The sequence below is a fragment of the Strigops habroptila genome, chromosome 2 (genome assembly GCF_004027225.2).
Source record: "Strigops habroptila isolate Jane chromosome 2, bStrHab1.2.pri, whole genome shotgun sequence".
Lineage (NCBI taxonomy): Eukaryota > Metazoa > Chordata > Aves > Psittaciformes > Psittacidae > Strigops > Strigops habroptila.
Genome location: NC_044278.2, coordinates 38,731,048 through 38,746,097, shown reverse-complemented (window position 1 = coordinate 38,746,097; position 15,050 = coordinate 38,731,048). Strand labels below are relative to the sequence as shown.

Below are 15,050 nucleotides of genomic sequence, written 5' to 3'. Positions count from 1 at the left end.
TTAACTCCATTCATAAGTTAGAGCAAAAGCATTGAAATATAAGAAATGCAATAACAGCAACTTCTTAAAGATGTGAGTGAAATACTAAACTTTCATATAATAAAAGCTAATATCTGACAATTTTTTACATCTTCGCTGCTAGTTTTATCACGAATGTATTTCTAATAAGTTATTCTTTTAAGGACACTCAAGTAATTTTATAAAATAGAATATATAGCAGGGGGTTTTATGTTGATTGTTTAGGCTTTGGGTCAAAATGCAATTTTGAACAGGTTTGGATTGCAAGGATGCTGCTGCTAACTTCTCCCAATTCTAGTACTCTGGAAAGCCTTGTCATAAGAATTCTAAATGATAAACCATTGTAAAAAACATGTACACTGAAGAGGATATACACTGAAACAAAGGAAGCTATGGACAGACTGAGTTGATTCTCTTCATTTCCAAGGAAACCTGTCCACGAGAAACTAATGGGAAAGAAATGATGACTTTCCTAAAAGGAGTTTTAGAAAAATCAGCATGTATTTCTTGATAACCATTATTTGTCTACAAAAATATGATCATGTACACATTTACTATTTGGTTTTACTTATTTTAAAAAATTCTAATTTCAATTTTGTGGGACAAGCATTTCCGTAAAAAGTCACGTACATTGGGTATTATTTAAAATTAATGTGTCTAAGTACTTGGTTACTTTAATACCAAAATATACCACATATATCAAAAGCTTTCCATCAAAAGAATACTCTGTTCCCAATAACTCACACTTTCCTGAATCATGTAGATTCTTGCATGCAATACCCTTATCCTTAACTACAACAGAGAATCATGTTACTTCTATCAGGAGTAATGAAATACAGTTAAGAAATCAAAGACAAACACTTGTCCTTGGATAGATAAAACAGGCTGATACTGACAGAAACAAAAAACAAAATGAAGTTGCTCTCATATTTTTTTCCTCCAAAATACATGCATTTATCCATCTATGCAAAAGTCATGTCCTACAGAAATATTTAAGATAATCTTCAGAAATATCTTCTGAGATACACCCCATGCTACTAGTAGTTCTCCAAACTTATTAACACTTAATGCCACTGACAGCTTTTTCTCTGAGAGACAGAAGTTTAGCCACTACCTGAAGCTGTTCCTCCAGTGCAGCAGTAGCTCTGTCTCCACTGTTTTCATCCACCACCACTACCATATGAGTTAGAGAATTCACCTTGACTTGTTCCTGTTCCAAATCTTCTTGAAATGCCTATAATTAAAGCAGATGTGTTAGAAAATGTGTTCCAAATTAAGAAAATGCTGTGTCTTTGGAGTCTCACTGATTGATTAACTTGCATAACTAACCAGCTATGGGAACTTTATAATCCCGTTGCTGTCAGTATTAAGTAATTTAAACTTATTTTGTTACCTTAGCACATATATGCTAACATAGGCTTATTGGGCAGATTTCTATTCTTTGCACAAAAATAGCTTACTGTTAACTCAATCACAAGCCCTAACTCTCAATACAGTATTTCAGACTGAAAATTTGGCTTGCGAAGGCATTTGCTGAGTTGATGTAGTTGAATTACAGGTATTGACATATCTGTATATACATACCAAGAGCCTGTAAATTTTAAATAGCCACTAGGTTAGATATTTGTACTTCATTTGAACATATCAAAATATTTTATTTAAAAAAAATATGAAATATTAAAAATGGCATAGTTTTTCATTAAACAACTGCATACTATCTTCAGCTTGGCACTCCTACAACTTTAACTACATAGTATGAAACTACTCAGGAGATGACTCGAGATTAGGAAACATTCAGAACCCTTGTTTCACTTCAAAGAGAAACCAGGAAACAGGGATAGGCACTTTATGATTTCTGAATGTCTGAGAAAAACTTTCTTGCCCTTTTAGCTTTGATATCCAGTTCTAGCTGCAAGCTGCAATTAAAGTGAGGACAATTTTTTGCTGAGAAACAGTGAAGTGCTAAAAGCGAAGAAACTTCTCTCAAATCTGCACAAGTTGATATTTACATGATTCCTGTCCTTACCAAATTTCTACAATTCTTCAAATCTCTCTGACCCTCCCACAATTTCCCAGTCTTCATGTAATAGATCTAATCAAGTGTTCCCTCCCTCCTCACAGCTCACAGAGAAGTGCAATGGGAAGCCTAGACATGTTCGGATGATGGTTTATGGCATATTCATTGGTCACTTACCTACATCATAAAAATAAAACCTGAGGTACTGTAACATCTTAGTAACATCCCCTTGGTGGGTTTCAGTGTCACCTATTACCATTTTTTTTGTTTGTTCTTCTTATTTGCCATGGAAGATGGAATCCCTACTTTGCTATAGTTTGTTAACAAAACCAAAACCAGCTCAGCTTCTGTCAAGCACTAAGGAACTGAGCAGCCAGTTTGCAGCCAGTTTGCTGGCTCCTTCCTTTTGCTCCTTCCTTTGCTGAGATGCAGCAAGAGCACAGGTGACAAAAATGGAAAGAGGAGATAATGAAGCATTGGTACATAAACTTCAAGCCACAGAGAAGGCAATATTCGATTTATTTTCATAATTTTTGTAACCTACCTCCAGCTTTATATTACTTTATTAACAACAACGTGTACATTTTTAACTCCCAGTAGTTAACCATTGTTTTACATTACTGGGTTCTGTGTTGTATTTCTTAAATAAAACTTGAAAGAACTCCTCATCCTGCTTCTTTGAAAAAATCCCCAAGATATCCAGAAACACATCCTGCCTGAAACACTTTTTAGGTGTCTACAACTAGCTTCAAACCAGTGGAAGAACATGGGAAACTGACGTCCTGGACTGTGTCCTCAATACTTCAAGTGCAGTGTGTTCTAGTGATTAGTATATGTATAGGATGATAATCACAGTCTGAAAAATTACATGGCTAACCACGTATGTCTTGTTGCAATGAAAACATTCACTGTATTACAAACTGCTTGTAATTTGACCATATAGATTTTTTTTTTCTGCTTTTTTCAAGTAGTGTATGAAGAACAAGCTGTTACTGAAAGTTAGGTCATGCATTTTAAATCTCTTTTGCAAAACATCTTACTTTTATTTGAAAATTATAAAATATATTTATAATGTGGATATAGGCAATGGGAAAGGAATTCACAGACTATTTTGTTTTTAAGGCATAAATTCTTTACCCTAATACATTTCAGAGTTTTTCAGGCATAATCCTTGAGCCAACATATTTATAAAAAGCCCCTTTTTTTCTGACTTTCATGCCAATGATTACCGTTTGCTTCAGAGAACTAGACTATAAAACAATTCTCAAGGACTGTGAAGTACACCAAATTATTAGAGCAATCGCTGGAATTCAGACTTCTCAAGATTTTATGACCTAACACTTGATCTAGGAAGAGGAGGGAGAGCAGCCATGGATCAGATGGTATAATACAGCTTGCTTCCCCCCAGTTCAACCCCCTCGTTCAGCCACACAACAATAAAGAGATTGCTCTGTGAGCCTAGAGTAAGGGAGAAGGTGACTTTTATTTCCCGATTAGTGGGTATCTGACAGATTACATTCCAGAACAAAACCAGAGTTAGCAATGCTTTGCAAGTGCAGGAGTGGAAGGCAATTAGGAAGTGGTAGTCTTGCACACAGTGTGAAAGACAGGGTCAGGGAACTGATGAAAACAGAAACTTGACTCATATTCTAATCTCTAGATGGATTCAATTTATCCTGAGCTAAAGGGTTGCTCTTGATAATCCAAGTGTCTATTTTTACCATGAAATTCACTGGCGACAATAATCTCTACAGAGGAGCTTGTTGAAATAAGAATTTACAGAGGCAGTCCAAGACTAGAGCACGCTTTGTTCAAATCATTTAAATTGATGTTTCTAGCAAGTTCTCCTGAACTCCTAGAGATAGCAAACTTTCAGGGACTTAAAATGTAAGATGGATATAGATGTTGATGCATGATGACAGCAGCAACAGAAACTCACAAAACTCCATAGTTCCGTTAATTCATATCTATCAGATAACAACTTCTACAACTCCAACAATCTACTTCAGAGTGAAAAAAACCCCCACCCTATCTAGGGCATCCAAGTACCCAAAACCAAATCCAGCCCTGATATTTGAACAGTTAGGAAGTGTCTTATTGTACCTTCGCAATTAATTTGAACACTAACCATTTTCCATAATTTCTATCTTCTTCATGAAAAATAAAAAGGCTTAGGCTGACAGAAAAAGTAAAAATATCTAAGCAGATTAGACTTTTTTAGAAATGTAATGAAACTATAAAATCTACTAACTATAAATTGCATAATAATGTGAATAAAATCAGTTCAATTAAAAGCACACTTTTACTCAATTATAAAATTTCTAATATAGTATTCTGCTTATACAGCTTAATATTACTTAGATTTTTATTGAAAAACAGCTTTTCTCCCTTTATAAAACTATAAAGAAGAGATTCTTGCAACAGGAAACAAAATACATAAAATTCTGTTGCAAAGAGAAATAGTTCTTTACTGAAATGTTTGGTTATTACTATAAAATATACTGACTATGCCAGATTTCTTACCAAAACTTTGTACCTTGCTAATGACATAAAACCTTGTAGAGTTCCTTCCTTCTAGCTCTATTTCAGTCCACCCCACAAAATTTCTGTACTATCAAGATATTAACCTCCTATACCACTGAACTAAGTAGCATACTGGAAAGAATCTTATGTGCTTTCTCTGGTCTCAGTGATGGGGGCCATTCCCAATATACATTCATGATTTTTTTTTTCATAGGACCCAGCAGAGAAACTGAAGTGTTAGCCACAAGAACTCAAGACCAATATTTTGAGATATCATTGAGAAAAATCTAGAATAAAAGAAATCAGATATATAATCAAGGGGGGGAAGAGAACATGAAATAAATAGAGAGAAAATTAGTTACTAATGAACAGATAAAGAGGGAAAGTCAAAATGATAACGGTAAAGAGGAGAGGGAGCCAGGATCACAATAAACCAAACCTATTATCTTTGCTGAAGTCTGTTTAATTTGAAATGATCATTGCTTTTTGTATCTTCTAACTTCTGGTTCCTCCCATCAATTTAAACAACATTGTTTCTGAGACGTCCAGAGTCATATGAGACTAAGGAAAAATATTGGGCGTGTTGGTTTTTGCATTTTCGCTTGCTTGTTTAATAATGAAGCAATAACATGCTATTAAAATTTCAGTGCTTTCTCCGTTGTTATAGAAAGTAGCTTTGCTGCATATAACATAGAATAAAATTATCCGAAACTTTCACACAATACTCAAAAGAATGGAAAACATCTTGTTCGACTTATGAATGAAACAAACTATACATGAATAGAATTTTCATTGAAGTTAAAACCAAAACATTTTCTTTCCACCTTATTAGCTAAATTGTCTTTTGTACAGAAAATGGGATTTATAAGTAATACACATAAATAAACAAAGCTGACTAACCCCTCACACTAAGAATGAAGAACTAGCATTTGGGAGAGAAAGATTTCTGCATGTCTTCACCCAGAATATTAAAACACAAGCTAAATACCCATTTTTGTCAATATTAGAAAGAAACAGCATAAAGAGATTGCATAAATACAGCTATTATATTTTAAATTACTATTCAAATACAAAATGCATATAAACAGGAACAATGTCATTAAAGTCTTAGTACCCATGTATTAAAAATCTTTCAGGTTTTCTTCTCTAATTACCATTTCATAATTATGCACTTTTTTTAAAAAAGAAAATTTAACATCGGGATAAATGTTTAGCTACAAAACCTGCATACTGAAATGCATTGTCTCCTCACAAAGCAAGCACAGATAGGACAAATAGCAGCAGTAGGCACTGAATTTGAATTCTTCTTCAGTACCACTCCTTAATCATAATGCAGAAAAATCATCTCTAACCCAGAAGTGGATCACGCAGTCTTTTGCAGCTTTTGACCTCTTAAAAAAAAAAAAAAACAACCAACTGTAAAAGCTGGTTTCAGTTTGAATTGGTTTTTAGGATGATTTGCCCTCTAGAACCTGGAGTAGCACTGGCACAGGCTGTCAAACGTCTAAAGTTGAGATCTATCAAGATACTATAGAACTGAACTGCTTTGAACCACTGATGTAGAAACATTAACAGATTATCACAGTAAATCTCCATTACCTCACAAATCATCTGTGTTCTATACTTTTCTGTGCCTCCATATCATTATCACCATGTGTCATGGCTACATATGTAAAGATATTGAAAAATTTACATTAATATGAAATCAGACAATTTAGTCCAGTACATGTAGCAAAGCTATTACACAAATTACACAGGCTCATTTTAATTTTTAAGATTCCAATTAAAGAACTGCCTTCATGGAATATGGAAGAAGTTTGGCCAAATTCTCTCTTACACTTCATTTATTAGTTTTTTAGTTTTCATTAATTAAATACATTACTAAAAAGTATTTTCTACAGTTAGAAACTAGAATTTATTTTACAGTGCTGTACAGTTACATGTTCAGAGTCACAGGAGTCCTAACAAGATTATGCCGTCTAATTATAATTACTGCATCATTGATACTACAGCATGCAAGGAACAAACATGCAACACACAAAAAGAAGAAAACTCAGGTATTAAAAAAACTGATATATTCTTACTGTACTGTGTAATGAAAGGATGTTATAGTTGCCTCATATATTCCAGTATATTGTTTGTATTTAAAAAGGAATTTATTCCTTTATATAAGGATAAATGTCAGAGTTGTGATAAAATAGCTCTACCATACCTTGTTCAGTGCATGAAAAATCAATATTAAACCAAGATTCCATATTAATTTTCTATGTTCTAATGGCAGGAGTAGAACTTTTAAAATGTCAGACACTCAACTTGGGTTTTATGCTTTTGGAAGTATACCATAGCATACCTTATGCTCTTCTACTTGACGTTTTAGGTCTTCTAGATCTGGACCTAAGGGCTCCAAATCGATTTTCTTTGTCCTTTCTTCTGTTTTTGTCAACCAGTCAGCTAACTGGGCTAGCTGCTGATTCTGCAGATCCATTAGAATTTTATGTAAACTGAAAAGCAGAGAAATAATATTTTCAATTTATATATGAAAGAAAACAACAGGCAGAAATATCTGTTCTTCATACTCTTAACTGATTTTCATGAAGCTACATCTCAAACCAGAATTTAAAAAATATACTTTCAAACAGGTAACTTGTTGAAACTTGTTTTAAATTAGGCAAAATGTTTTGAAACTTTTTGAAACTGCTTTACCATAACCCATGGCTCACAAGGGATTACCTATCTCAGATCTAAGTTAGTTTTTCTTCATTTTCAAGTGTGTATTTTATTATCTTACTTCATCTTCTAAACCAAGTTATTATAAATAGTAAATACAATGCTTCAACCTACAGGTATTTTTTTAGCAATAAACGAAATAAATGGTGCAGAAAACCTGCTAAAGAGAATTTGATTTTAGAAATCAAAATACTTATATACAGGATATTTATATTATTCTGAAGCAAGGAGCATAAACTTGAAAATGAAATAATCGCAGAAAACTATTTAATCACAGTTGATTCTTAAACAAAAGAATGTTTCTTGTTTCTTCCCATTCTCCAGGTACGTCCTGGTTTCCAAATTACTTCTATAAACATCTGATAGAGGTTTTAGTGCTTATTTATATACCTCAGAAGATTATAATAATCTTTGTTTATGGTATGGCACTCATAAATTTCAAATACAAAATGATTTATCGCTGAATTCAATGTGCTTTAATAGTTCTGGAATTCTCCATAAAGTGGTAAACTGTATTAAGTTTTCTCCTTTGGTGGTATATTTATCACTCTGAGACACTTTACTATAAAGAATCCTATTTGGGGAAGGGTGGGAGTAAGAAATGAAAAAACAGGCTGTTTTCCTTCAGCATGCTAATGCATCGCTTGTAGAAGAGTCAATACATAGTGAATACATGGGAAATGCAATTTGGGCTGCTTTTACACATAGGCATTGCTGTGTTCCAAACTCATTCTGATATTTTGACCCCCTAAATCACTTTTCATATCACCCTTTCACTTTTACAGTATCCCTTATCATTATATTTTTCTCCTCTCCTTGTTGATTGCTTGCTTTTGTTTCCTCCGTGCTGATATTCTGACCCCTTAAATCACTTTTCATATCACCCTTTCACTTTCACAGTATCCGTTATCATTATCCCTTTCTCCTCTCTTTGTTGATTGCTTGCTTTTGTTTTCTCTGTGCTATAAAGTGTTCTACCTTTTGTTACATTTCCTATTACCATTACAAAAGAGGATAGATGTTATCTTCGCAAAACCCATCTCTGTTTGGATAAACATGTCACTGTTGCCTTAAAAACCAGATTACAGCAATGGGCTCAAAAGATTATGCTTTAAGCTGAAATGGAAGATAGATCCCAAGAGTTTAAATTGTGTACAATAACCCAGAAATATATTACATTTTGTAGGAAAGTTGTTCATAATCCTCCAGATGGGGGTGTGGCCCAATAAGTCAAAACTAGCCATATCTAAGTAAGTAACTATTGAGAAATTTTCTCTTGTCCTAACCCAAAAAGTTAACTGAATTTATCACAGATTTTTTTTAGAAATTAAATAGTAACACAACATTCTCTGTGAAGCCCTTACCACTTCATTTCTTTTACTGATTTTGTATTACCCCTATATGACATGCTTTAGAAGATACTAGACAATTCAATTCCTGAGCAAATGACCTATAGCTGCATACAGGACAGAAGTTTAACAAGCAGCATCAAAGGACATAGTAGACACAGCACCACTCATAGAAGTGAGGTTGCTATTTGCATGTTGTTGATCTAAATGCAAACAAGTACGGCAAATAAAAACACCTACGATAAAGTATTACAGTCTTCTCCCCAATGAAATAATAAAGCTGGAGGAAGTTAGGTTGAAATATCTGAAACCATCAACAATTTTACAGACTGTCAAAGCAAGAATAAAGAAAATATCTCAATACTCACTAGCAAGCTGAAAAGAAAACAAATGTTTGGAATTACTAAGAACATATGGGGAAAAAAAACCCAAAACCAACAAAACACCACCACCACCCCACCCCCCCAAAAAAAAAACAAACCAAAAAAAACCAAAACAACACACACACACACACACAAAAAGGGGAGCTATGTTGTGCATATTGTTGAAAATCATGGTTGGCCTTTCAATACTGTGGGCAATTCTGGTCCCCTTAACAAAAAAAAAATAAGGTAGAACTGGAAAAAAAACTCTAAGAAGAGCAAGACAAATAACTAAAGATATATATTTATGGAGAGTAAGGAAACACATACGCTGTTGACCCCCACTGCTAACACGGTAACTAGAAGGAAACATTTCAGCTATCAGTGACAAACAAAGAAAAAGAAGCTGTTCCTCAAAAAAGCAGCATTCATACCTGGTAAGAGGCCTATGGAATTCCCTGCCAAAGGATACCATGAAGGCTAACAGGTCTGAGAGGATACTGAATGATGAAGTCTACGTAGTTCAAAGTCTCTAAAAAGCCACCAGGGATCTCTGACTCAGGTTGTTTGCCAATGCACTGATTTTGTTTTATTGTAGAGAACAGCTATATTTTTCAGGAATTAATACTGCTTGGCTATAAAGATGCTCATAGTGAAATTCAATTAATTTAAAAATTTCAACTGGATTTAACTTAATATGATAGTCAGTAAACTTCACCATTGGTCCTGTTTTACAGAAAGGCCAGCAGGTGCACAAAATTCCTCATGACATGGTAATAGGAAACGTGACAAAAGGTAGACTACTTTACAGCACAGAGGAAACAAAAGCAAAGGGAGTTCAAAAGGGAGCGTACGCATATGTGTGTGTGTGTGTATATATTTACCTATACCCGCCTATCTAAGACAGGAATTAAAAGTATCCACATAAAATGAAAAAAGAAGAGACGCTGAGAAAGAGAAGTGTGAAATAACAGGTAAGTAACTTACATTTTATTAAGATAAGGAACGTAACTCACAAAACCCCCACCTTCACTAACTTTCCTGGTTTAACCACTCTGTATCCTGCAAAACAAATTACTCCACTGTGGCGCAATCACAAACTCTTACTTTTATGGAGTTCCATATAGCACTATGTAAATCAAAATTTCAAAATAAGACATAGAAATCATGAAAAATTCAAAGGTTTAAAGACTAATATGGCTAATTAATAGATTACTTTTCTACTTTTACTTGTATTTCTACTTTAAGCTATAGGACTTCCCCTATTTTGAAAAGTGTAATTTGTTCTCAGATAAAATCACCACATTATTTCCTGAAAAGCTAAGCTCCCACTTATTATTTTCATGGGCTCGAGTTTTACAGGTCCTTAAGATTTGTTTCCTTTTCCTTTTGTATCTCAGTAAAGATTCTTTCCTTTGTAGCTAAATATTGTGTGTTATTTGTCAAAACAATCAAAAAAAGGTGAGGTAGGTTATATAAGTTTGGGTTAAAGTATTACGAGAGTCAAGTTGTTAATAGCTGCTAATCTGTGCTACTTCCAGTCTCAAAAAAACATGCAAGCTTCAAAGTCACTACACATAAAATTTCAAGATAAAGAAAGATCTGAGATGGAATTTTGTTCACAGTGAAGTAAAAGAAAATCCCAACTGTTAATCAAGTTCAGTATTGTTTCAAACTCCATATATTTTATTTTACCCAACATATTACTTACTTGCTTTGTTTTTCCATACTTGCTACCCTGAGACTTTCCCATCGAGAGTTAAGTAGATTCATTTGTTCTTGGATTTCATTCTCTTCATCATCTGAAAGCTTTCCAATTGTTAAAAGTTGACTTCCAACTTGCAAAACATTGCCAACACGTCCCTGGTGAGCTGTTAACTCCATCATAAAACCCTGACAATAAAAAAACCCATAAAATCCAGTTTTAAGTTTGCTTCTTCGGAAGGAAAGAACAGATTTTGGAGAAATATCCACCACTTCACAAACATGATTTTCAACTTTGCTTTTTATTTTTTCATCCCCTCCCCAGACCTCATAGAACAAAACAGCAATAAACATTTTCATGTTCTGCATAAGAGGAGAGAGTTGTTTAGTCTGGAGAAGAGAAGGCTGAGAGGTGACCTTATCACTTTCTACAACCACCTTAAAGGAGGTAGTTGTAGTGAGGTGGGTGTCATGTAGTGAGGTGGGTGTCATGTAGTAACAAGTGACAGGACAAGAGTAAACATCCTAAAGTTGCACCAGGGGAGGTTTAGACTGGATATTGGGAAAAAATGTCTTCACTGAAAGGGTTGTCAAGCGTTGGAACAGACTGCCCAGGAAAGTGGTGGAGTCACCATCCCTGGAGCCATTTAAAAGACGTGTAGATGTGGTGCTTAGTAACATGGTTTAGCAGTGGAGTTGCAGTGTTCGGTTTACGGTTGGACTTGATGATCTCAAAGGTCTTTTCCAACCTAAAAGATTCTATGATTCCAGGGCACAGTCTCCAGTACTACCTTTAAATACTCCAAATCAAAATTAACACACATACACACACACACACACAAAAAATCCTCCCTCCAAAACCCCAAAAAAACCCACCCTAAACAAAAAATAAACACAAGAAAAAGGAATAAAATAAACTAAAAATATCTTTGGTTTGTATTTCTGACCTTATTATGGGATGCAAGCAGGTAAATGGCTACTGAAGGATTGGCATAAACATGTACCTCATGGGTGTGAAATTGTTCTTTAACAACTTCTACATCATTGGATATGTCTCCTTGTGCTTGTAATGCATCTTCAGCAGAGAGAAGCCATGTGAGTACTTCCTCTAAAGCAGTTTGATAGTTTTCAAGATCCATTTCAGATCCCATCTGTATGGTGCTGTATGTCTTCTCTTTAACAGTTTCTGAAAACTGATCAAACCCAACATTTTAACAATAACACAAATAACTTTTTCTCAGACAGTTCTACAAAGGAATAAAGAAAATGCCATTGTGTTGTGTAAAAAAATAGCTTTTTATAAAATAAAAAGACATCAGATGGCTAATGTGTGGAAGTAATTATTAGTATTAAATTAGTTGACTAAAATCATTTAAGATTGAGGGAAATAAAACTATCTCATATTAAATCATATATTTTACACTACAGTTCAAAATTCCTACCAAGTATTCTGAATAGTGACATTATTTAAATTATACGTATAGAGTGCTGTTATACATGTTTTTCAATAAATACCCTGATTTTTCATTTCTAGTTTACTGCTTCTTATTTAAGTATTGTCTCTTGAAAATGAGAGAGAAATTTATTTCCCCTAGTAGCTAGTAAAATTATATCATCAAAAAAGCAGCAAGTTGCATGGTGACATGGCAGTGAACCTGTGCAAAACAAGATACAAAAAAGAAAAACAATCCTTTGCACCACATGCCAGACTTGAGCAATCCATAGACACCCGTTTTGTGAAAACCATTCTAGAAAGTTGTAAAAGCTCAGAAATAGAAAGTAAATTCATAACTTTGTAAAACAAAACAAAAGTGCATTACTATTGATTTCTTTTTCACACAAAGGCCACCCTTATACTAGTTCTTTAGAAGCCAGGTGACTCTTTAAAGCACAGAATTCACACTTCTATTGCTTAAATCAAGAGAAATCAACAAATATGTACTGATTAGTATAATAGTAGAAGATGAGGACAAAACAGAAGCAAGAGATACAGGCTTGCTATTTATGGCATATCATCCCATAATTTTTTCAAAATGCTCTGCAGAAGTTTAAGTACTTTGTTAGCAAATTAGTTTAAAAAAACCCTCTTTACACGAAAATATGCTTATGCACTTCATGCTTTTATAGTTAGCAAAAATTGTCTCTACTTACATACTTGTAAAATAAAAATATCAAAGGAGCTTCTATGTATTTTAGGACAGAATGTCCAAGTTTATCACTAGAACCAAAAGCAGGAAGTGTAATGGATGCAATGTGATCACTTAAAATGAAATTTTCAATCTTCATCTTTACAATAAGAAATTCATTCTGAATTGCATAGGTCTAATAACCATAGGCAGTCTACATGAATCCCTCTGTCATATATGTGTTAGGCTAGCTAAAACACCAGTCATATCACTACTTATGCAGGAAAAAATGTTCAATTTTTTCAATCAGAAAAGTGGGCTTGGAAATCTGATGAACTTGATTTTTTTTGTTTTGTTTTGTTTAAAAAAAGTATTATCTTAAGGAAATATAAGCAATGAAGCAAGGAGAACATTCAACATATATTCCTGCTCCACAAATCAATATTCCCATTGTGTGCAACTCCAGGTTTTTAGTATACAATGCAGTACAAAATTACACCCAACTACATCACATTTCTGCAGCAAGATAGTATTTTGTAGCATACAGTCTACTGTTGAAAGGGATAACTTTATCATTATTTTTGCATATGTAATGATTTTTTTTTTTCCCCCCGTCTACATGAATACCGTGTGGAATATATCCACATCTGATACAGTGGAGAAAAACAGCAAGATGCTATAACAGGTGAGCAAGACTAGGGATATCATGATTCCAAAGATCTGTGATGACCTCTGTCATCCATTTAGAGACATCAATTTGATAGATGGACCACTCAGCGGATAAGGAACCGGCTGGATGGCCGCATGCAAAGAGTTGTGGTAAATGGCTCGATGTCCAGTTGGAAAACAGTGACAAGTGGTTTCCCTCAGGGATCGGTCCTGTTCAACATCTTCGTCAGCGACATGGAAAGTGGGATTGAGTGCGCCCTCAGCAAGCTTGCCGACGACACCAAGCTGTGTGGTTTGGTTGATATGCTGGAGGGAAGGGATGCCATCCAGAGGGACCTTGACACACTTGTGAGGTGGGCCGATGCCAACCTTATGAAGTTTAACCAAGCCAAGTGTAAGGTTCTACACCTGGGTTGGGGCAACCCCAGGCACTGCTACAGGTTGGGTGGAGAAGAGATCCAGAGCAGCCCTGCAGAAAAGGACTTGGGGGTGTTGGTTGACGAGAAGCTTAACATGAGCCGGCAGTGTGCGCTTGCAGCCCAGAAAGCCAACCGTATCCTGGGCTGCATCAAAAGAAGCGTGACCAGCAGGTCAAAGGAGGTGATCCTGCCCCTCTACTCTGCTCTTGTGAGACCTCACTTGGAGTACTGTGTACAGTTGTGGTGTCCTCAACATAAAAAGGACATGGAGCTGTTGGAGCGAGTCCAGAGGAGGGCCACGAGGATGATAAGAGGGCTGGAGCACCTCCTGTATGAAGACAGGCTGAGAGAGTTGGGGCTGTTCAGCCTGGAGAAGAGAAGGCTGTGTGGAGGCCTCATAGCAGCCTTCCAGTATCTGAAGGGGGCCTATAAGGATGCTGGGGGAGGGACTCTTCCTTAGGGACTGTAGTAGTACGACAAGGGGTAATGGCTTCAAACTTAAACAGGGGAAGTTTAGATTAGATATAAGGAAGAAGTTCTTCACAGTGAGGGTGGTGAAGCACTGGAATGGGTTGCCCAAGGAAGTTGCGAATGCTCCATCCCTGGCAGTGTTCAAGGCCAGGCTGGACAGAGCATCGGGCGACATGGTTTAGTGCAAGGTGTCCCTGCCCATGGCAGGGGGGTTGGAACTAGATGATCTTAAGGTCCTTTCCAACCCTTACGATTCTATGATTCTGTGATTCTATGATCTATTTGTTTGAAAAACCTCCATCTTAAAATCCTTCTTTCTCTAGATACAGAATATTGTCTTGTGTACAACAAGTGTTCAACCAAGCACCCACTAAAAGATCATTTTCTGAGGAATGACTACTGGGTATAATTTTCCCTAGTTATGTTGACTAGCATTTTCACTTTCTCTCATGCTATACAAATATTCTACACAATTATGTTGAAAAATCTTGGACTCATGATCTTCATTGGCAAAATGGTGCAGACTAACTTCTGATCCATCATAGTAACTCTTGAAGAACTGTAAAGAAAACCAAACGCTAACATAAATGGAAACCAAAAGTTTCTTGGCAGGTATTCCAAAGTATTTTTGCGTTCAAAAAATGTCCATTTTCTGACATAAGGAA

At 35.3% G+C, this 15,050-nt stretch overlaps 1 protein-coding gene across 13 annotated transcripts in view; it reads right to left on the bottom strand.

Moving 5' to 3' along the window:
- DMD (dystrophin) overlaps nucleotides 1–15,050 on the bottom strand; it is a 1,118,883-nt gene that overhangs the window by 756,043 nt on the left and 347,790 nt on the right. For all 13 annotated transcript variants that reach the window (XM_030475728.1, XM_030475726.1, XM_030475707.1 and 10 more), the window contains 4 exons: nucleotides 11,705–11,893; nucleotides 10,708–10,889; nucleotides 6,909–7,059; nucleotides 1,133–1,252 (listed from right to left, as the gene is read on the bottom strand). In XM_030475728.1, coding sequence (XP_030331588.1) covers nucleotides 1,133–1,252; nucleotides 6,909–7,059; nucleotides 10,708–10,889; nucleotides 11,705–11,893 — 642 coding nt within the window. The remainder of the gene's footprint in view (nucleotides 1–1,132; nucleotides 1,253–6,908; nucleotides 7,060–10,707; nucleotides 10,890–11,704; nucleotides 11,894–15,050) is intronic.